This window comes from Papio anubis, chromosome 5 (assembly GCF_008728515.1).
Source record: "Papio anubis isolate 15944 chromosome 5, Panubis1.0, whole genome shotgun sequence".
Classification (NCBI taxonomy): domain Eukaryota; kingdom Metazoa; phylum Chordata; class Mammalia; order Primates; family Cercopithecidae; genus Papio; species Papio anubis.
Window position 1 is genome coordinate 169,031,627 of NC_044980.1, and position 23,002 is coordinate 169,054,628.

The following is a 23,002-nucleotide window of genomic DNA, read 5'->3' on the forward strand; positions in this document are numbered from 1 at the left end:
CCCTGGTCAACGGATTCGCTAAGATCTATCTACTGATAGTGAGCTTGCCTCGCCTCGCTTTGTCTGTCTGTGTCTGTGTGTGTCTGTTCTGAATTGAATCTGTGACTCGGGCGAGGTCTGAAACTGAGGCTGGCAATAGTCCTGGCGGGACGCTGCTTATAGGACGCCAGTGGAGACCGGGTGGGAGACGCCCCTGGCTCTCTTCTGGATGCACTGAGAGCCTGAGTTGCCGAGCTGCTCATGCATCCGGGCAACAGCTGAATCTGACCCGCCTCCCTCGGGTGCTGGGCTATGCCCGAGTTCGACCTCGGTCCCCTCGGTGCGACTCTATGGTCTGAATCTGACCCTCACCCCCGGGTGCGCTATGGTCTGAATCTGACCCCCGGTTCCCGGTGCCATGGCGTGTGTCTGAGTCTGACTGCCCCGGGTGCGCCGCCAGGTCTGAGTCTGACCCCGTTCCCCGCCAGGAATTCGACTCCCCGGGTTCCTGGGCTCGCTTCCGGCGCCGCTGAAGCTCCCGCCCCGGGTCCAGGCAAGGCTTCAAGCCTGGGCGCCGACGCCAGCTTCTCCTGGCCTCGTCCCTCAAGGCCCCAGCTTCCAGCCGGATTTCCCTTTACAGGGATTCTAACCCACATTCCTTTACAGAAGAGACATAGAAAGTAGACTGGGGAGAGGGAGAAAGGAGTGAGAGAGAGACCATAAGAGAGAAAGTGAGAAGGGAAATCGGAAAGAAAAAGGAGGAAACGGCAGACGGGAGAGTCAGAGAGAGAGACAGAAAGAGAAAGAGACTGAGGAAGGAGAAAGGACACTCTGTATGACAGAGAGAGAGAGCGCGACGAATGAGATAGAGACTTAAAGAAGAGGTCTCTGTGAGTCTGTCAATCAAGGATTTGGACAGAAACAGAAAGATTAGGAGAGAAGGATAGAGGGAGGGGCAGGCGTGAGGGGAGGCGGCCGCAATCATGGCCCCTCTGAAAAGGAAAGTAACTTTGAAGGGTCGGGCGGGCGGACGCTGAAGACTTTGCTAATCCGAAGCCCCCCAGCCTGACTCCATGGTGGCTTTTACTCTTCGGAAATAGGACTCTGGTGATGACACAGGAACTCTGGTGGCTCCAGTAAGTACTGGCCATTCTCCCACCAGTGATCTGTATAACTGGAAGACGAGAGTGCTCGGCCAGACAACCCCAAAGATTTACTGGCTTTACTGATAGTGTCATGTTAACCCACCAGCCCAATTTGGGATGATTATCAGCAGCTCCTCCTCAATCTGTTTACCAATGGAAGAGCCAGAGAGAATACAGGTAGAAGCTAGAGCTGGTCCCGGGGACGCACGGTCAACTGACTGCCAACCCCGACCTCATAAACGCGACCTTTCCTCTGACCAGGCCGGCATAGGACTACAACACGGCAGAAGGTAAAGGACGGCGACACCTTTATCGCCAGACTCTAATGGCAGGTCTCCGGGCAGCTGCTCGCAAGCCCACTAATTTGGCCAAAGTATATTCTATTCTATAAGGAAAGACAGAGAGCCCAACCACCTACTTAGAAAGATTAATGGAAGCTTTTAGACAGTACACCCCCATAGATCCAGAGACTCCAGGAATTCAGGCAGCTGTTGTAATGTCTTTCGTAAATCAGGCAGCCCCAAATATTAAAAAACTCCAAAAATTAAAAGACTCGGAAGAAAAGCGGATTCAGGACCTCCTTCAGATAGCCCAGCGGGTTTATAATAACAGAGATACTCCAGAGGAAAGGCAATTTAAGGCCACTGAACCAAGGTCCTGGCAGCAGTAGTACAGAAAAAAACATCTACAGCCAGAGTACACCCAACCTAGGCAGCCCCCCCAGGCATAATAATCTGAGAAAAGACCAATGTGCCTACTGCAAGGAGGCTAGCCACTGGGTAAGAGACTGCCTCGCTGCTGCCCAACCCAGACCTGGACGCCCCACTCCACGACTGCACCGAGATACTAACTCAGTTGCACGGAGTTCGAGAAGACCTGCAGGACCGCCCACTTCCTGACGCCGACCTCGTCTGGTTCACTGATAGGAGCAGCTTCATGAATCAGGGCCAGAGGTACGCTGGAGCGGCAGTGACTTCAGAGACTAAGGTAATCTGGGCGGAACCCCTGCCCCCGGGGACATCGGCCCAGAAGGCCGAACTGATAATGCTCACCCAAGCTCTTACCTTAAGGGCAGGGAAAAAGCTGACGGTATATACAGACAGCCGATATGCTTTTGCAACAGCGCATATACATGGGGCCATTTACAGGGAGCGGGGGTTACTGACGGCTAAAGGAAAAGAAATAAAAAAAAACAAGCAAGAAATCCTAGCCCTGCTAACAGCCCTATGGAGGCCAGAAAAGTTAGCCATTGTGCATTGCCCAGGGCATCAGAAACTAACTACTCCAACTGCTCAAGGCAACTTTCTGGCGGATCAAACTGCAAGAAAGATGGCGAAGGCTCCCAGCCAACTCCCTGCACTCCAGCTCCCTGACCCAGGCCCCCAGGACTTGCCATATTTCCCTGATTATTCAGAACAAGATCTCCAGTAAACTGACAAACTTCCCCTGAAACAGATCCAGAATAGGTGGTAGATTGATACTAATGACCAAACCATCCTACCAGAAAAATTAGGACAACAAGTGTTAAAACACATCCACCGAACCACCCACCTGGGTGCTCGGCAGATGATAGACCTGATCAGACGCTCTAAGCTCAAATTCAGACATACAGCCGAGATGGCCAGCAACATCGTGACAAGTTGCAAAGTCTGCCAGCTTAACAATGCCTACCCCCAATCCCAGGCTACAACGGGAACAAGGTTCAGGGGAACCAGGCCCGGTATCTACTGAGAAATAGATTTTACTGAGACAAAGCCAGGAAAATACAGGTATCGGTACTTACTTGTCTTTGCAGATACTTTTTCAGGGTGGACTGAAACATTCCCCACCAAAAAGGAAACTGCTCAGGTTGTAGCAAAGAAAATCCTGGAAGATATCCTCCCCAGGTATGGCTTCCCCATCCAGATAAGGTCAGATAATAGGCCGGCCTTCGTCGCTAAAGTAAGTCAGGATTTGGCTTCCATCCTTAGGGCAAATTAGAAACAACATTGCGCTTACAGGCCCCAGAGTTCAGGACAGGTAGAGAGAATGAATCGGACCTTAAAGGAGACCTTAACTAAATTAGCTATGGAGACTGGCGCTAATTAGGTGGTCCTTCTCCCCTACACTCTGTTCCGGGCCCGTAATACCCCTTATAGACTGGGCCTTACCCCTTATAAAATTATGTATGGCAGACCCTCACCCTTAGTTCCCAGCCTAAAAGATAATCTGCTCAAGTCTGAAACAGAAAATGTCTCTGAACTCTTATTTTCCCTACAAGTCTTGCAGAAAATTCATCAAGAAATCTGGCCCAAGCTGAAAGAACTATATGAGACCGGTCCCCCGCCGACACCCCATCTGTACCAGCCGGGAGACTGGGTCCTAGTCAAGCGACACCGACAAGAGACCCTAGAACCCAGGTGGAAAGGACCACTCCAGGTACTCTTAACCACACCCACCGCCCTGAAGGTAGAAGACATCGCATCGTGGATCCACTACACCCACGTCAAGCCAGTGGACCCAACCTCCGATCTTCTAGGACCAATCACGGCGGCAGCTGAAGCACCAGACGCGTGGACTGTGGACAGAGCTAAGAACAACCCCTTAAAACTCACCCTGCGCCGGCAGCATAGCTCACTGCAAACATGCAGTTAGGTAGTCTAACCCTAACGTTAGTCGCCCTAGTGGCCGCTGGAGAAATCACAAAACCAGCTCATAATCCCTTTGTCTGGAGATTCTGGCTTTATGAAAACCGAACCCACCCTAGGCAACCTCATAGGCCCGGAAAATTATTGGCCAGTGCTGATTGCCCTTCCTCAAGGTGCAACAGCCCAATTCTACTAAATTTTACTGGTTTCCAAATAGCCAAACCTATGACAGCAACAATATACTTTAAGTTTGATCAGACTAAATATAATTGTAAACACTATTGGTGGCACCAAAATGCCGGCTGTCCTTATAACTATTGTAACATCCATAGACCCCGTTATTGAGGTGAGAAAAAACAGTTAGACCCTAAGTGGCCCTTCCATCGTAGACAGGATGGAGACTTTTCATATACATGGATAGTTAGAGACCCCTGGAACTCCCGCTGGACCACGCCTCAACATAGGGCTGTATACTACTCCCCCTCCTCCACATGGCCTAGCAGTCACCTCTATCTGTGGCGAGGCCTAGTACAAGTACTGCCCCTAGTCCACGGGAATATCCAACGACAAGAAAACAGACTAACACAAGACTTACGTCCTTTCTCCTGGTTAAAGTTATTACAGGAAGGACTAGAACTTGCTAACCTTACAGGACTTCACAGCCTGTCTGGCTGCTTTCTGTGTGCCACTCTAAGGCATCCACCGCTAACCGCTGTCCCTCTGTCATGAGGATCCTCTACCTTTGCCCAAGCTAACAACCTCCGAAACCTCTCGTATACTCCTATCCTGAACGTGCCCCTATACCTAAACCCCAGTCAGGAAAAGTTTCCCTACTGTTTCTCAGGAACCAATTCCAGCCTCTGCAGCATCACTACAACGCCCCCTAATATCACCTTAAAGGCTCCATCAGGCATATTCTTCTGGTGTAATGGAACCTTATCTTGAAACTAGGCCTCACAAAACCTAAAAAGTTAGCACCAGGTGGCCCTAGATAGGGTCCCACCCTGCCTAGATAGGGTCCCACCCTGCCTCGATAGGGTCCCACCCTGATAGGGTCCCACCCTGCCAATTCCGGGAAACAACCTCATGAGGTCCCACCCTGCCAATTCCAGGGGTCTCACCCTGCCTCGAAGTTCCCGGAATCAACAACTCCAGGAAAGAACCTCATAAGGTCCTGCTCTAACCAATTAAACCAAGACCCCTTGCTCAGGCTATAGCTAGACCCAATCATTTTACGCCTTAAGCTTTGTTTGAATTTCGCGCCATAAGTTGTGTTTAAACTTGTGTTTGCCTATATAAACAGCCTGTAACAAGCAGTCGGGGTCCCAGGGCCAACTTAGAGCTTGGGACCCTAGCGCGCTAGTAATAAATAACTCTCTGCTGTGAACCTCGTGTCGGTGATCCTTCGCGGCGACCCCTGCCCAGGAGGGAATCGAGAGTTCGGTTCCAACAATCTAAGAACCTACCTAGTCCTTCTGTTAATAACCTACTGTGTCTCCCTGTCACATTAGTTCCCCAGTTGACTCTACTAACTACTGGTGAGTTCCTAAGATATACCGGTAACTGGACTAGTGCTGTTATTCACCCAGACCCTAGACCAAGACCTGCACGAGCCATATTTCTCCCCCTCATTGCAGGAATCTCCCTCACCGCATCCTTCATTGCGGCCGGACTGGCGGGGGGAGCCCTAGGTCACACCCTCATAGAAAGTAACAAGTTGTACCAACAATTTGCCGTTGCTATGGAGGAGTCGGCTGAGTCCCTTGCCTCCCTTCAGCGGCAGCTCACGTCCCTAACTGAGGTAACCTTGCAGAACCGGAGAGCCCTAGACCTACTCACTGCAGAAAAAGGTGGTACGTGTATATTTCTAAAAGAAGACTGTTGTTTCTACATAAATGAATCAGGACTTGTAGAGGACCGGGTCCAACAGTTACACAAGTTAAGCACTGAAGTAAAAACACGGCAGTTTGCTTCAGCTGCAGACCAATAGTGGAATTCCTCTATGTTTTCTCTGTTAGCCCCCTTCCTTGGACCCCTGCTAAGTCTACTATTTCTGCTTACCGTAGGACCTTGTGTTGTTAACAGAATTTTACAATTTGTTAAAGAAAGATTTAACACCGTACAACTCATGGTCCTCAGAGCTGCTCTACCAATAGCTGAAACAGAATCAGACTTATAAGACCCAAGATTAGCTCTAAAGATACCTGAAAGGGGGAATAGAAAGGCTGGGCATTCCTCAGCCCGGGCTCCAAACTCCTGAGCCTAGCACAGACACATCCCATCCTCCCATCCCACCACCATATATCTCTCAAACTCCTGAGCCCAGTACCAACCTTACCACCTGGAAAGTCTCCGATAAGAGGAGACAGCGTTCAAAGGTTACTGAAAGCATAGGAGCCAAAAGAATTTCTTTGTTCCTGCACTACAGCTTCGGGCTATAAATAGCATTTCGCATTGTTCAGGGGCCTCTTGTGTACTGTGTAAGCGAAGGACCAAGTTCGAACTTGTAGTAAAGATCCTTGCCGCTTGGCTTTGACTCTGGACTCTGGTGGTCTTCTTTAAGGAACAAACAGTCTAGGCATTACATACCCTACATGGCGTCACCCCTTCGGAGAGCCAAAATAACCCAACTGCTGTACTCAGGTCGTTTCTCCTGTTATTCCTCCTCGTGCTACCCACGTAGAAGCCTTGGCAGCCACTGGGGGGACCTAGAACAAGGCAGTCAGCTCTAAACATTCTGAACTTCTGACACTGCTTAATTCAGCCTCACCAGGACCCCAAGACAGCTGGGTCCAGGAGGCAGCGAAAGAAGGCTAGAGGTGGCGGGGAGCCAGGGACCTGGGTTCTATTTGTGGGGAAAAGAAAGAGATCAGCCTGTTACTGTGTCTATATAGAAAGAAGTAGACATAAGAGACTCCTTTTGTTCTGTATTTGAGATGCTGTTAATCTGTGACCCTACCCCCAACCTTGTCCTTGCGAGACATGTGCTGTGGTAACTCAAGGTTTAATGGATTTTGGGCGTGCAGGGTGTGTCTTTGTTCCTAGAAAAGCTAGGTATTGTCCAAGGTTTATCCCCATGTGATAGGATGAAACAATGCCGCTAAAAGGTTTATCTCAAGGCACAGGATTTTCCTTTAAACTTATTCATGTCACAGAGATCCTTGTTCTTATGTCTTTCTGCTGATTTCCTCCCTAAAAACGATCCTATTGTCCTGCCACTCCCTTATCTTTAAGATGGTAAAGATAATTATCTATAAATACTAAGGGAACTCAGAGACCAGTGCCGGCCTGGGTCCTCTGTAAACTGAGCGGCGATCCCCTGGGGCCCTGGTTTTCTTTCACTATACTTTGTCTCTGTGTCTTATTTCTTTTCTCAAGTCTCTCGTTCCACCTAACGAGAAACACCCACAGGTGTGGAGGGGCAGGCCACCCCTTCACTATTCCTGCCTCTGCCACCCCATAGCCCTGTGATCTCCGGCGTCTCGCTTCAATTTCCTCCCCGAGGTCTTGAGGGATGACCAGGAGACAGATCGCTTGGGTTTGAACGCAGGCCACACCGAAGCACTACGATGCGGCGTTGGGCGGGTTACTTAACTCCTGGGCCTCGGTTTTCCCTTTTGCGTGGTATCGTTGTAAGGGGTAACCGAGAAAAGCCATGAGCTAACCCCTGGTGGTTGCCAGCAAGCACCGCCGTCTCCAGTCCTCCCCAGGCACAGCCTCTCATCCCCACACCCCGCACCTGGCAGGGGGAGCGGAGGTCCCTGCGCGCCTGCCAGCGCCCCCAACCCGCGCCGCCGGGTCCCCGGCGGCCAGCCGTGACAGCGGCGGTGCATTGTGGGGCTTGTAGTGCCGGACTGGGGCTGGGTGGGTGGGCGCGGCCGCGGCAGTCGCAGCGGGGCCATCTTCGGCGGGCGAGCGGGCTCGGCCTGTGCAGCCCGCACTTGCGCCCCTCGCCCAGCCCGATGGCGCCGCGGCCGCTGGGCCCCTTGGTGCTGGCGCTGGGAGGCGCCGCGGCGGTTCTGGGCTCGGTGCTCTTCATCCTCTGGAAGACCTACTTCGGCCGCGGCCCGGAGCGGCGCTGGGACCGCGGGGAGGCCTGGTGGGGCGCGGAAGCCGCCCGCCTCCCCGAGTGGGACGAGTGGGACGTGAGTGCCGGGCCTAGGTTCGCGAAAGGGCGGGCAAGCTGGGGCTGCGACTCCGCGCATGTAGCCAAGGGCTGTGACCACGGCCCTGCTGGCGCCGGGAGCTCGGGGGGTCGAGGGCTTGGCAGCCGCAGCGGAGGCCCCGCGCGGGTGGCCGGTCAGAGCCCGGGAACCGAGGAACAGGTGGGCGTGTTTGGGTGTATACCGCGCCGTAGAGCCGCGCCGTCGCTGCACGCCGTGGGGCTCGGGCGTTCCAGCGTGGGCCGGAGTTTGGAGGGCGCGGCTCGGGAGTATCCTGGGCCCCAGCTGGGTCGGCTCGCGCCCCTCCGGCGCCTGCGCAGTGCGCCCCGCCCCGGGAGATGTCGGGAGAAACCCCGTCCTCTCCCGTCTGCGGCTGGGACTCCGAGTCCGGTGGAGGAAGCAGGGCGCGCGAGCGTGAGGAGTTCGCCAAGCGTTTGGAACTCAGGACTCCAAAGGCAGCGTTCGTCCCACTCATCCAGACCATGCCTGCCTGTCCCAGGACGGGTGGAGGGCGGGCCTGAGCCCTCTGGTGCCTTGGTCTTCCCTTGGGAAAGGTCCACCGGGAGGCCGCCAGCCGCAGCCTTACCTCCGCTTCCCCGCAGCCGGAAGACGAGGAGGACGAGGAGCCGGCGCTGGAGGAGCTGGAACAGCGCGAGGTGCTGGTGTTGGGGTTGGATGGCGCGGGCAAGAGCACGTTCCTGCGCGTGCTGTCGGGGAAGCCACCGCTGGAAGGCCACATCCCCACCTGGGGCTTCAACTCCGTGCGTCTGCCCACCAAGGACTTTGAGGTGGACCTGCTGGAAAGTGAGCGGACACCCTACCCCATCTCCCCGTCTCCTCTACTGGACCTGTCCTGGATTCTCGCAGGGAAGGGGGCTTCCAAAATGCATGTCTAAGCAGCACATTCCCGTGTACGAATCCTTCCCACCCCTCTCTGGGGCACAGGATTCAGTCCACGCTCTGTGCTCTGACATTTAGGGCCCTTCGTGATGGGGCCTCTCCAGTTGCACCGCCTGCCCCATCACCCCTACCAAAGTCGACAGGCCTAACACAGAGATACTAACAGCTAAGGGTTCATATGCCAAGCACTTGACAGGCATTGCTTAAGAAAAATCCCCTAAACAACTGCATAAAACTAGAATCAGTCACTACCCTAATTATCTCCAGAGAAAAATGAGTTCCAGCAGTAGTAGCATGAATCCAAGGTCACCCACCTTTCAAGTGTTGTTTTTTTTTTTTTTTTTTTTTGAGATGGAGTCTCACTGTGACACCCAGGCTGGAGGGCAATGGTGCAGTCTCGGCTCACTGCAACTTCTGCCTCCCGGATTCAAGCGATTCTCCAGCCTCAGCCTCCCGAGCAGCTGGGATTACAGGCGCCCGCCACCACGCCCGGCTAATTTTTGTATTTTTAGAGGAGACGGGGTTTCACCATATTAGTCAGGCTAGTCTTGAACTCCTGACCTTAAGTGATCCGCCCCCTTCGACCTCCCAAAGTGCTGGGACTGCAGGCGTGAGCCAACGCGCCCGACCTTTCTAGTCTTTTTTTTTTTTTTTTGAGACAGGGTCTCTGTTGCCCAGGCTGGAGTGCAGTGAGCAGTGGCACACCCTCCTCCACCATTGCCTGTCTGGCCCAAACTAGTATCATCTTTCCTCTCAGCACCACAGCCTCCTCTTTGGTCTTCCTGCTTCCCCTTCTGTCCCTAGTGTCAGCTGCAGAAAGCCCATGTCAGGTCATGTCACTCTTGCATCTCCCTACCCCCTCACTGTGTCTTTGGCCCTATGTGGCCCGTCCCAGCTAGCCTCACAGCCATGTTTCTCCTTCTTGCAGTGCCTCAGCACCCCAGCCTTCTTTCTGTTTTGCAGACACTTCCAGCTTGCTCTCCCCTCTGTCTGGAATGCTTTCCTCTGCCTCTTCCCGTGGCTGGCTCCTTCTCACCATCCCACACTCAGCTCACATGCCGCTTCCTTGATGAGACCTACCCAGACCACTCAATCCAGGGCCAACCCCTGTTCCACCTCAGCCACTTTCCCTTTTTTCTGTTTTATTTCTTTCCTTTCTGAAATGTGTTGATGTCACTGCCATGTGCTTCCCAGTTAGGGAGGGAGCTCCTTGGTGCAGGGCCCCTGCCTGCCTTGCTCACCTCTGTATCCCCAGCACCCAGATCAGTGCTTGGCACCTAGCAAGCACTCAGTAAATACTTGTTGAGTGCCTGCTATGTGCCGGGCATTGTGCTGAGGGCTTTGTGGGGATCCAGAGGTAAGTGTCTCTGACTCTCACAGCTTAGAATCCACAAGTGTCAGAAGCATAGCCAGAAACACTAGGGTGCGGGGTGACCAATGGGACTAGTGCAGAGGAGCACAGAGGAACAGAAAGGTGACCCAGGCTGGGGGACTGTGTTGGCAACCATGTGTTCGTAGGATGGAGTATGACATTTCCAAGGGAAAAGAAGGGGATGGGGAAACTGAATGGAGAATGGTTGTATATAGGCAGGGCAGGGGGTCCTGAGTTTTCTAGACAATAGGACTCCTGGCTCCTATCACAGCCATCACTGACAGTTTCGAACCTGTCGGAGAAAGCTAAGAATTAGCAAGAGGCAAAGCAAGACAGCCCAGGGGAGAGAGCTGAAGAGTCCCATTTACTGAGCACCTATGTGTCAGTCCTGTGAAAGGTACCTTGCACATGGTACCTGTGGGTTTTACTGCACCCTGTTAGGAAAGTTCAGGGAGGAGACGTGTTTAAAGCTAGGGACTTGCCCCAGGAGACCCACCTGTCAGAGCTAGAGCTGAATCCCGTCTGAGTAGCTGCGGAAACTGCCATCTTTCCCTTGCCCCTGGCCGGTGGAAGCTCACCAAGCTAGGAGTAGGGTGGGGTGGGAGCTGTGGGCAGTGAGCCAGGGCCCTGGACGCTCTGAGCTGGCCCCTGGCCTCTCCTCAGTTGGTGGCAGCCAGAACCTGCGCTTCTACTGGAAGGAGTTTGTGAATGAGGTGGATGTGCTGGTGTTTGTGGTGGACTCAGCTGACCGACTGCGACTGCCCTGGGCCCGACAGGAGCTGCACAAGCTGCTGGACAAGGACCCTGACCTGCCTGTCGTGGTGGTGGCCAACAAGCAGGTGAGGGCTGTGGGAGGGCAGCGCAGTCCAGGGGATGTCCACTTAGAGATGCCTGGGCAGGGGCAAGGAGCGCTGCCTGGGCCCATGGCCTAGAGAGGGTGGCTGAGATGCTGCCCCTATCTCTTCTACCTGTGCCCTGTCCTGATCCCTGCTTCTGTCTTCCTTCCTCTTTGCCTCCCTATCATCTCGCACCCTGGAGAGATGAGAAAAATAATTATTAAGTGCCTCCTACATGCCAGGCATGGTGTTTTGTTTTTGTTTTTGTTTTGAGGCAGAGTCTTGTTCTGTTGCCCAGGCTGGAATGCAGTGGTGTGATCTCGGCTCACTGCAACCTCCACCTCCACCTCAGAATGTGCCTCAGCATTCTGAGTAGCTGGGATTACAGACATGTGCCACCACACCCAGCCAATTTTTGTATTTTTAGTAGAGGCAGAGTTTTGCCATGTTGGCCAGGCTGGTCTTGAACTCCTGACCTCAAGTGATGCGCCCACCTCAGCTTCCCAAAGTGTTGGAACTATAGGCGGGAGCCACTGTGTCTGGCCTCCGGTACGGTTTTGAATAACATTTCTTCTTATGCTTCTGTTCAGCCTATAAAGTATAGAATGCTATTCCATTTTATAGATGAGAGACGTTTTGTAATCTTTCCAAGGCTGTACATCTTGAGAGTAATAGAATTGGTCCAGGCGTGGTGGCTGAAACCTCTACCCCCAACATTTTGAGGCCGAGGAATGTGGATCGTTTGTTTCCAGGAGTTCGAGACCAGCCTGGGCAACATGGCGAAACTCTGTCTCTACAAAAAAATGCAAAAAATTAACTGGATGTGGTGGTGCCTGCCTATAGTCCCAGCTACTTTGGAGGCTGAGGCAGAAAGATTACTTGAACCCGGGAGGTCGAGGCTGCAGTGAGCTGTGATCACACTCCAGCCTGGGTGATGCAGTGAGACCCTATCTCAAAAAAAAAAAAGAATAGTGGAATTGAGAACGTCTAACTCTAAAGCTGTACCTTTTCCACTCTGCTATTCCCTTGCAAATTCTGGCTCTAGATCAGAGAGCTGAAGCTGGTAACTGATGAGAGGTAGAAGAGGTTAAATAATAATAGCTAACATTTATTGTGTGCTTACAGTGTGCCATGCATGTGGTAAGCACCTGACAATCATGACCTCACTTCAGCCCTCCAAAAACCCCGTGATGGGCCCTGCTGCCGGCACTAAATACCTGGAGTTACAGCTGGTATGTGGCAAAGCCAACCTGAACTCAGATATTCTTCAAAGTTCTTCCTCTAAACCAGTATGCTGCACCTCTCATGGGTGCCAGAGAGTCGCCTTGGGCCCAGGAACCCTCAGTATCACAGACCTTGGGTCACAATATCAGGTGAAACTGCCAGAGTAGAGAGTCTGATCATATTTCCTGTGGCCTAAACTCAGGTGCCTCTGAGAGCTGTGGGACCCATTTCCAACTTGATGTGGAGAGAGGCTGTATGTCTTTGACCTCAGATTCCCCAACCTATTAGGAAACATTTGACAATTATTTCTAAATAGGGTGACTGTATGTCCTTTTCTGTCCAAGACAGTCCCCATATAGTGCCTGCTCTGAGCCTTACACTGCCCCAGTTTGGACCAGGAATCACATCATATTCTATTTATAAACTAATTTATAGCAGTTTTGAACCTGTAGGAGACAACATCTAAGGTCCCAGCAGTCTCTGAATTGCTCCAGGAAGAATCATTTCAGTCTTGGGCCAGGTTGGAATTACAGTGTCCATCGCCAGCCATGCTGTGTAGTGGTCTCTTGTTTTCCTCCAGCTAGTTTCTAGAGGTCTTGTCTGCGAGTGACCCTACTGTATCATCTCTCCATGACTGAGTTTAAGAAACTTGGTTGTCAAACCAACCTGAGTTGGAACCTGGCTCTGCCACTTATCACTGTTACCTTAGCTCAATGATTTCAGCTCCCTGCGCTAATTTTCTCATCAATTAAGTGTGGACTGTGAAAATTAAGCTAGGTATATAAGGGCCTGTCTACAATGCTTGACACATAGAAAGTGCTCTGTTTCTGGCTGGGCGTGGTGGCTCACGCCTGTAATCCCAGCACTTTGGGAGGCTGAGGCGGGTGGATCACCTAAGGTCAGGAGTTCGAGACCAGCCTGGCCAACATGGCGAAACCCTGTCTCTACTAAAAATACAAAAATTAGCCAGGCATGGTGGCTCACGCCTGTAGTCCCAGCTACTGGGGAGGCTGAAGCAGGAGAATCGCTTCAGGATTCCACCACAAGAGGTAGAAGTTGCAGTGAGCCAAGATCGCGCCACTGCAGTCTGGCCTGGGTGACAGAGCAAAACTCCATCTCAAAACAAAAAAAGAAAGTGCTCTGTTTCTTACCACAGTGGCTAATGATGCAATGAAAAGAGGTTGGTACAAAGGTGAGCCCAGGGTGAGGGAAAGAGTATTGAGGTAGATCAAGGGGTCCAGAGGCTACTTCTGGGAACTTGGGGCCTGATATTCCCAGGGATAGCCTAAGAACAGTGTATTTCATGAATGACAAGGGTGTGAGTGTGTTATGAAATGCTGCCAGCTGTGTTCTGACTTCTCTATCTCACCCAGGACCTGAGCGAGGCCATGAGTATGGTGGAGCTGCAGCGGGAGCTGGGCCTACAGGCTCTCGATCACCAGCGGGAGGTTTTCCTCTTGGCAGCCAGCATTGCCCCTGCAGGACCCAGCTTCGAAGAGCCTGGCACCGTTCACATCTGGAAACTGCTCTTGGAGCTTCTCTCCTAGGCTGGAGCTCTCCTGCTCGCCACCTGCCTGTCAAGACCACAGTTGTACTGCTGCTGCTTCATTGCCAGACTGGGCCTGGGGCAAGAGCCACAAGGCAGCATTTCTCTTCTGCCCTCCTTTCCCTCTCAAGAGCAGGGCCTGGGCAAGGCCGAGAACCATGCAGAAGCTCTCCTGGTGAGGTGGCCGTGAAGCCGGAGCAGGGAGGTGGGTGAGACAGAGGGTGGGGAGGATAGTGTCTAGCTCATTCCAGGCTGGAATGTGGATCCAGCTTTCCCTTCTCTTACCTGTACAGTGAGATGCTCAGTGGGCTCAGTCCTCTGCTGCGGGTCCCGGTAGCTGAGGAACCAGTGCAGGTGTCAGAAATGCTCCTAGAGCCTCAAGGTCTCTCCCAGTCTAGACTGTTCCCTCCTGGTGACGTCATGCCTTTCTCACGTGGGCAGCTTCTGAGTGGTAACACAGCAAGCCTTTGTTCCCAGTCCTGCATTGTACAGCCCCAGCTCCACCTGAGTGACTTGTGGCCTTGTGCAATCTCTGCCTCTCTGGCCCCAGGGCCATTATTTTTAAAGGGAGGTGGTTTCCCAATTCGGAGATGCCTTTCCCAGCCATGGGAGTACGAAGTGCTAGGATGAACCTGGCAATCCTAGCAAGGAGCTTTCTGAAGACCTCCCTGCTTTTCCCTGAGCCCAGGCCTGGCCTGCCAGCCTCTTTTGACTACAGAATAACATATTCACCCACCAAACAGAAAAAGTGAAGGCTGGGTTTTTTTCCCTCTAATCTGGAGACAAGCTGCTGCTCTTGTACTAACTGTGCCAATGCCCATGTTTACATAAGTCAGGGGAAGGAAGGAGCCTATGTCCCTGGGACGACAGTCAACTGGAGCTAGGTGTTGACCTCAGAACTGCAGTTTATTAATTAATTTATAAGAGGAACAGGCCAGAGTTCTAGGCTCTGTTTCTAGGTGCTGTTATCAAAACCCCAGATGATAGTGATAGAAAATTTGGAACTTAGGAAAATAGCTGGAATCATGACTGACAATGAGATAACATACAGATGTCAATGGAGACAACGCTGTAGGTTCCTCCTCCCACCAGGCTTTGAGGCTGTCTTCGATGTCATAGTACTTTACTTGGATTCACGTGAACTGAAACTCCACCACTTGGCCCAGGATGTTGAAAGGGTGCAAATTCCTTCTGGGTAGATAAGAAATGGCTCTGGGAGAGGATTTCCCTTATGTGAATCTACGTAAAAAGATGGAAAAAAATTGTATTATGTGATCCTAAGGACAGGAATAGCAGACCAGCCAACGGGGTGGCCTTGGGTACATCAGTCAGCCTTTCCGGGCCCAATTTTTCCCCAGTGAAAGGCGAGTTGGACTGAGTTTCTGGAGTTCTCGTCAGTGCACACTCCACGGTTCTCCAGTGCTTGGCGATCAGCCCAGTGTAAGGACTGGCTCTGTACTGACATTTATTGTTAGTACAGGCAAAGAGGAGCCTGTTGTCTGTTAGGGACCACTAAATCAACAACCACAAAGGGATTTTTTTTTTTTTTAAGAGGAGCTGTGCACCTCAATTTGCTGTCTAGTTGAGAATAGAGATTGTGTGCCTTCATTTCATTTGACATTTACCCAGCATGCCTCAGTTCCACACTGTGACCAGTGAAAGAAGAGGAACTGTGATAAAAATAGTTCAACAGGCCGCAAGGAGGGTGGGAAATTCTGAAGTCCAGAAGCAAGTGCGATCTTTGGAATAGTGGCTGCTGTGCCCTTGAGCGCCATGTAAAGAATCACTGTTCTTTAAAGTGCTGGTTCACTTTCTGCAGTAAGAAGTGGTTTATGTGCTCCTATGTAAAATTGTAAGGAAGGACTTGGGTTTTAGAGTAGCCTTTGAAACTTTGCTGGCAGCTTTTCATTTTGTCATTGGAAGGGTAAGAGACTTTTCTCCTTTGTTCTATGAACTCCTTGTTCTTCAGTGCTTGAAGGTGTTAACAAAAAAAACCTTAGACAACTTTAACAGAGTTTAAAAACTATGTTCTGGTTTCGAGCAGAAAAAAGATTAATGAACTGGGTAGTACTTAGCACCAAAAGCAGTTCAGAACGCTCAGCCCCACAGTGTGTGTAGGCTACATTTATGGCCAGAAAAACGAAAATAACTCAGATTGCCTGATTGGCTGCAGTCTGGTATTTGTCTTATTTGAACATGTTTTAGCAGCCTTCAGCTGATGATTGACTGAAGGTTTGGCTGCTGTGATTGGCTAAAATTCGGCTACATGTTAGAAGAACATACTTTTAGGTTAGGTGATGAGTTGTTTACACTTTAAGTTATAATTCACTGTGTACAGAGGCAGCTTTAGGCCAGACTTAATTCAGCTTCACAATGTCCCCCATTTTGCTCAGTCCCTTAATTTTGAGAGACTGACCAAAATCCCAGGCACTGACACTACCTTGTCACTATTTGACCTCATTATGGAACTCACAGTTTACAATGTTAAATCAGTTAGAGGATTCTTTATGTCTTCAGGTTTTTCTTCCTCTAACCGTAATGAGACCATTTGAGGTACAAAGGATGACTGCACTGGTGGATTTACGACTACAACACATCAGTGAGGACCTTAGGATGGCTATCAGGGGCATAACACCAAGAAACTGGAATGCATTCCTAAATATGAGTCTCTACAAACCAAACTGATCGGAATCAAACAACCCAAGGTCACAGTCGCAACAATAAAAAATAGTTCAACAGCATTCAAGCTCTGTGGCTCATAGCCTGTTCAGGGTATAACGGCAATTAAAGACATAGTTCACTATGAAGTCACTTAATTTTAAAGTTTTTGATTTTTTAGTTAGCTTGGGAACAAAAGTCATGGTGATTGGGATACCCACTAAAGGAAAGATAAAGATTAGAAAACCTTAGCGGCTGAGCTTGCTATCTACTATTCAGGATGCCTGCAAACTGACCACTAGCTGTTCCTGCAAGCACAGCATGTGTTCCTTTTCCCTGAGAAACGCCCTTGATGTGTTGGTGGCAGTACCTACAGAAGCGGCAGCCACCACCACCTTTTTAAGTTCTCCATAGTAGTAGAATCGGGAAAGATAAGCACAGCGTTCGGTTTTGTTCGGCACCACACACAAGCTTCTAGCCGGGCAAAGGACGTCTAAAGCTGCATGACGTTCCCTTGGTTTTGTTCGGCACCACACACAAGCTTCTAGCTGGGCAAAGGACGTCTAAAGCTGCATGACGTTCCCTTGGTTTTGTTCGGCACCACACACAAGCTTCTAGCTGGGCAAAGGGCGTCTAAAGCTGCACGACGTTCCATTAAGTGTTTTTGTTGAACCCAGATGGCCTCCTCCATTCATCCATCTGTGGCTTCTCCCCGTGTGAATCTCCATGCTACAAAATGTTGTTCAATGTAGCATTAACTTTAATTTCCATACAGTTGGCGCCCCACTGCCACGGAAAGTGAGTCCCAGGAACCCCACTGGAACATCTGCTCGGTGGAAACTTACTCATCATCTGTCTCAAGGCCGGTATTCATTTTAGTCTTTGACCTCTGATTATGGGGCCTTTCAGGGAAAGCTGTTTGCAAGGCGAGTGTGAATCAGGCAAAAGAGCAAGATCTGAAGTCAGGACAGAGTCAGCAAATTATCCACAGACCTAATAGGTACCCTCTGAAGCTGGAAAGTGGGGGCCACCTGGTAGCATTTGAGCAGGGGTCCCTTACGTTCCACCATAAGTCTGCACAGCTCCTAAACAAGCTCCAGTGGGGAACTTGATTTTATGTGGTCCCTTTATAGCATGCTGTAAGGGTGCATAACCACAGCCAGGGCGAAGGGACCCTACTGGATTCAACCCAGTGACATTATATAAGCAGTCGCTTGGAGCCACATAGATAGTTCCCAGGTCCTGAATATGTGACGCCTGAAAGCATAGGTGTAGGCGGTATTCCTTGCATAGGCATTACCTGGACAGGTTTTCCATATTGGCACTTACTAGTTATTAATTGAAAAGGTCAGGGTACCACTTCCAGTGAGCGTAGGGAAGGAAGTAGTGGTGTTTAGAATATCAAGGTTAGCTGCCGGGCGCGGTGGCTCACGCCTGTAATCCCAGCACTTTGGAAGGCCGAGGCAGGCGGATTACGAGGTCAGGAGATTGAGACCATCTTGGTTAACATGGTGAAACCCCGTCTCTACTAAAAAATACAAAAAATTAGCCGGGCGTGGTGGGACACGCCTGTAATCCCAGCTACTCGGGAGGCTGAGGCAGGAGAATCTCTTAAACCCGGGAGGCAGAGGTTGCAGTGAACTGAGATCGCACCACTGGCTGGAGACAGACTGAGACTCTGTCTCAAAAAAAAAAAAAAAAAAGGGTTAGCATTCCACTCTTCCTTTGGAGTTTGGGGTTTCGGGGTGACTCACTGGGAACATGGAGAGATACTGGCATTAATGGAATCATTTCCTGATTTTGACATTAACTCAGACCTAGCAGTTACTCTAGTTTCTTGCTAGAGCATTAGCTTTTGCTAAAGCCAGCCCCAGATTATGGTCCCATGGATTTTCCCATAAAGAAAGGGAAAGGATTTGGGGGCAGAAAGTAGGAAATAGAGGGAAAAAGATAAGATTTTTGTGATTGCAGTGAAGTCTTCATCCACAGTCTCGGGAAAGCTGTTCGTGTCTAGGATGCCATCTGCTTCTGGGGGAAAACTGCCCTGGGTAGCTTTACCTTCAAGTCTCCAACAGGTGTGTAGCTCCAGCAGTCTGGAGAGGCCCTTTTGAGCTGTGAGATGTGGACCCACGGTTCGAAGCCCTGAAGTTTTGCCACACTGTGGGAAATAGAAGAACTTGGTGTTGCCTCTTTCTATGAGGTTTAAGGGCACTTTTTCTCTGATACCATCTCCAGAAGAGCCAGTCTCAGGTTACAGATTGTGAAGGGTTTGATGGTCCTCTGTGGGCCACAGAAAGTTTATTTTGTCAAAATACAGTGTGACATAATGCGTTATAGCTTTGTCGTATTTAGTCATCTGAGCATTTAGGAGAGGAGGAGCTACGTGAAGTTCTGTTAGGAGCACAGGCTTTCCAGCAACTATTTCATGGGGGTCAATCTGTGTCTGTCGTGGATCTGATCCGCGGACCAAAGGCAATGGTTGACTTTCTTCTTCAGAGATCAGAAAAATAAAAATGAAATTCAACGGCCGGGCACGGTGGCTCAAGCCTGTATTCCCAGCACTTTGGGAGGCCGAGACGGGCGGATCACAAGGTCAGGAGATCGAGACTATCCTGGCGAACACGGTGAAACCCTGTCTCTACTAAAAAAAATACAAAAAACTAGCCGGGCGAGGTGGCGGGCGCCTGTAGTCCCAGCTACTCGGGAGGCTGAGGCAGGAGAATGGCGTGAACCCAGGAGGCGGAGCTTGCAGTGAGCTGAGATCTGGCCACTGCACTCCAGCCTGGGCGACAGAGCAAGACTCCGTCTCAAAAAAAAAAAAAAAAAAAAGAAATTCAAAGCCAATGGTAGTACCTTTGGCCAAGATAATCCAATCAATTCAGTTAATTTTGCCAGTTTTAGTTTTAAAATATTGTGTGTCCTTTTGGCCTTTCCAGAAGACTGAGGGTAAAAGGGACGATGGTAGTGCCACTGTGTTTCTAACACTTTATTTAGCTGCTTCATAGTTTGTCCAATAAAATAAGTTCCTCTGTCACTGGAGATTTTTCCAGAGATGCCCCATAAAGGAAACACATTTTCTTATAACTCCTTAGCTGCTGTCATGTCACAGCACCAGCTCTCCTACACGGGAGGGCTTCTGTCCAACCAGAACACACGCCAGCTCTTACGAGAACATACTGACACTTAATCGAGGGCGCCAGTTGAATGAGGGCCGTCTGTAAACGTTCCAGTGGTCCATCAGGTGGCGGTGGAAATACACCGCTTGGAGTTTTTATTATCTTCCCAGGATTATGGGTTTGACCAACCAAATATTGGTTATAACCCATTTTAGCATTTTAGAGGAGTCACACTATCAATATTTTTTATAATTTGGATCATTTTGCTCATTTCATGAGGAATTGTGAGGTGCAGAGGGTTTTTTCGCTTTGAGACAGGACCTCACTCTGTCACCTAGGCTGGAATGCAGTGGTGCAATCGTGGTTCACTACAACCTCCACCTCCAGGGATCAACAGTCCTCCCACCTCAGTCTCCTGAGTAGCTGCGACTACCGGTGTGCGCCACCATCCCCAGCTAAATTTTGTAATTTTTGTAGAGAGGGTTTTACCCTCTTGCCCAGGCTGGTCTTGAACTCCTGGGCTCAAGCCGTCTGCCCAGCTCAGCTTCCCAAAGTGCTGGGATTATAGGGATGAGCCACCATGCCTGGCCGAGTGCAAAGCTTTTAACAATGGAAGTTTCAAGGGCTCAGGAAGGACCAGGGGGCCATCTAGGCTCTCCGTGAGTTCACACGTAACATTATGTTTATGTCTGTCAGACAACAATTTTGGCTTTCCAGATCAGGTGCATGGCGCTGTTAGATGGGTCGTCAAAAAGGTCATCAATCTAGTGGCGTTCATTCCAATTGCACATCCTAACTGTTTCAGCACTATCTGATTTAGCATGAAAATCTGCCAAGGCAGTCCCTTGATATTCAGGTTCAGCTTTCCATGTATGGGCTTCAATCTTGCAAGAATTTGTTATTTATTTTTCTCCTTTACTCAAGATAGCTTGGAACTTAGAGCAATTTGTGATGGCAACAGGATAGTAGCAAGTTCATCCACTTGAGTCTGTTTTTAATGGGGGCTCCACTAGAAGTGAGAACCCCTCTTTGTTGCCATAACATGCCAAAATTGTGGACTACTCCAAAGGCATATCTGCTCTGTATATAAGCATTTACGGATTTCCCTCGAGCTATATGACAAGCTCAAGTCAGAGAAAAACTGGGAAGAGTCTGCTTTTTATTAACTCATTTTGGGTTGTAATGACATATCTTGCCAAAGAGTAATTTCAAATGATGTTAGTCTACTTGCTGAAAAATGCTGGGTTTGACTGGAATTTAATAGACTTTCCACAGCACATGGAACTTGCAAAAAAAAAGTTCATTCCCTAAAACCAGGTCAGATGAACCCTTTACCAATCTGGTGTTGCTGCCACTGCCTTTAAGCAATTAGGACATGCCTTAGCTATGGGGTCTGATTGCAGGCCATAATACGTGATGGGCCTGTGCTTTCCCAACTATGTTCTTTTTCATGTATTTATTTATTTTTTGAGATGGAGTTTTGCTCTTTTTGCCCAGGCTGGAGTGCAACGGTGCAATCTCGGCTAGCTGCAATCTCCGCCTCCCAGGTTCAAGCGATTCTCCTGCATAAGCCTCCCAAGTAGCTGGGATTACAGGCGTGTGCCACCACACCTGGCTAATTTTTTGTATTTAGTAGCGACGGGGTTTCACCATGTTGGTTAGGCTGGTCTCAAACTCCTGACCTCAGGTGATCACCCGCCTCGGCCTCCCAAAGTGCTGGGCCAACTATGTTCTTGAGTAAGAACTCCTAATGCCTGATTGTTGTGTTTATGAACAAACAAGGTGAAGGGTTCAGTGTAATTTGGAAATCCTAGAGCAACCATATCTGTTCCTTTCCATCCTGGTTTATATTTCTTAATTAGACTGCGAAGTTCTGAATGACGTCCTTTTTAAATAGAGCAGTTAATGTCATTTCTGTCTCTGCAGGTTTCACAAATAGTGTTTCTAAATGAGCTCTATAATCTGAAACTGGTTCATCTTTTGCCCACAAGATTATGTGATTGACCAATCAATTTTTTTGTGGAAAAGTCTTAGGGATTGAATTTAAAAGATTTTTGGCAATTCTTCTAGTTCCTTTTGGCCCTCCTCTTGGGGTTTTGGAGTGGTCTTTAATATCCTCAGGCTGTTTCCATTCTACTCCTGCCGTCAATGTCAATCTTCGAGCTTCACCAGGTCCCAGTATTATGTGAATAAACTGGTAAAGATTAGAGGCCTGGATCATAAGCTCCCATGAGGATTCTCAGTTTCCCAGTACATTTTTGAGTATTTTCTCTTGGATTAGTTAAGTCTTTATGATGGCTCTAAGCTCAGCTTTAGACAATGGAGTAAAAGTGGTTACAGCAGGCAGGGCCGGTTGACTAGAGAGTCTCACTTTGCAAGGCATTTATCCAACTTCCCCTCTTTCATTAGCCTCAAGGAGAAAAGGTGACTTCGCAAAAGGGTTACTATACTCAGAGCATCAAGGTAAAGAAGAGAAAGAGAAGGAGCAGTCGGGGTTAGTGTGCTGCATGAGACTTTCATTTGCGTTTTGTAAAGAATCTTTTAGGCAATTTTAGATTTGTATAGTCTTTTGGGTGCCTCTGCAGAGACCAATTTAAAATGCATCCCATTGTTTTTGTGGAGTTTTTGATCCTTTCTTTTCTAATGTGTCCCACAAATAAACAGTTTTATTTAAAGTTTCCTCATTGTGGCCATTTTAATTCTAAGTTGTTTCTAGTAAGGTTAGCCTGGTTTTCTAAAAACAAGGTCTGGGTCCATAATCTTGGGGATTTTTTTTTTTTTTTTTTTTTTTTTGAGACAGAGCCTTACTCTGTCACCACCCAGGCTGGAGTGCTGTGGTGCAATCTCAGCTTACTGCACCCTCCGCCTCCCAGGTTCAAGCAATTCTCCTGCCTCAGCCTCCTGAGTAGCTGCGCTCACAGGTGTGCACTACCACGCCCAGCTAATTTTTGTATTTTTAGTAGGGAGGGGTTTGGCCACATTGGCCAGGCAGGTGAGGTGATCTCCCACCTCGGCCTCCCAAAGTGTTGGGATTACAAGTGTGAGCCACCACGCCCGGACTTGTTTTTTGAGATAGAGTGTTGCTTTTGTCGCCCAGGCTGGAATGCAGTGGCGTGATCTTGGCTTACTGCAACCTCTGCCTCCCGGGCACAAGAGATCTTGCCACCTCAGCCTCCCGAGTAGCTGGGACTACAGGCATACACCACCACGCCCAACTAACTTCTGTATTTTTTGTAGAGATGGGGTTTTGCCATGTTGCCCGGGCTGGTCTCAAACTTGTGAGCTCAAGAGATCTTCCTGCCTTGACCTCCCAAAGTGCTGGGATTCCAGGCATCAGCCACCACACCCAGCCTCATAATTCTTATATATAAAATTAGATGGAGTTCCAGAAGGTGGAGTCCAGACTCCTTGGATTGAAACAAGACCATTATCAAAA

General features: G+C 49.8%; 1 protein-coding gene across 1 annotated transcript; it reads left to right on the forward strand.

The window, feature by feature from the left end:
• Positions 1 to 7,622: 7,622 nt before the first annotated feature.
• On the forward strand, positions 7,623 to 15,802 carry ARL10 (ADP ribosylation factor like GTPase 10). Its single transcript, XM_003900559.4, has 4 exons — positions 7,623 to 7,896; positions 8,517 to 8,718; positions 10,850 to 11,025; positions 13,620 to 15,802. Exons 1-4 carry the CDS (start codon positions 7,714 to 7,716, stop codon positions 13,791 to 13,793), a joined length of 735 nt encoding a protein of 244 aa, XP_003900608.1. The 5' UTR covers positions 7,623 to 7,713; the 3' UTR covers positions 13,794 to 15,802.
• Positions 15,803 to 23,002: the final 7,200 nt, after the last annotated feature.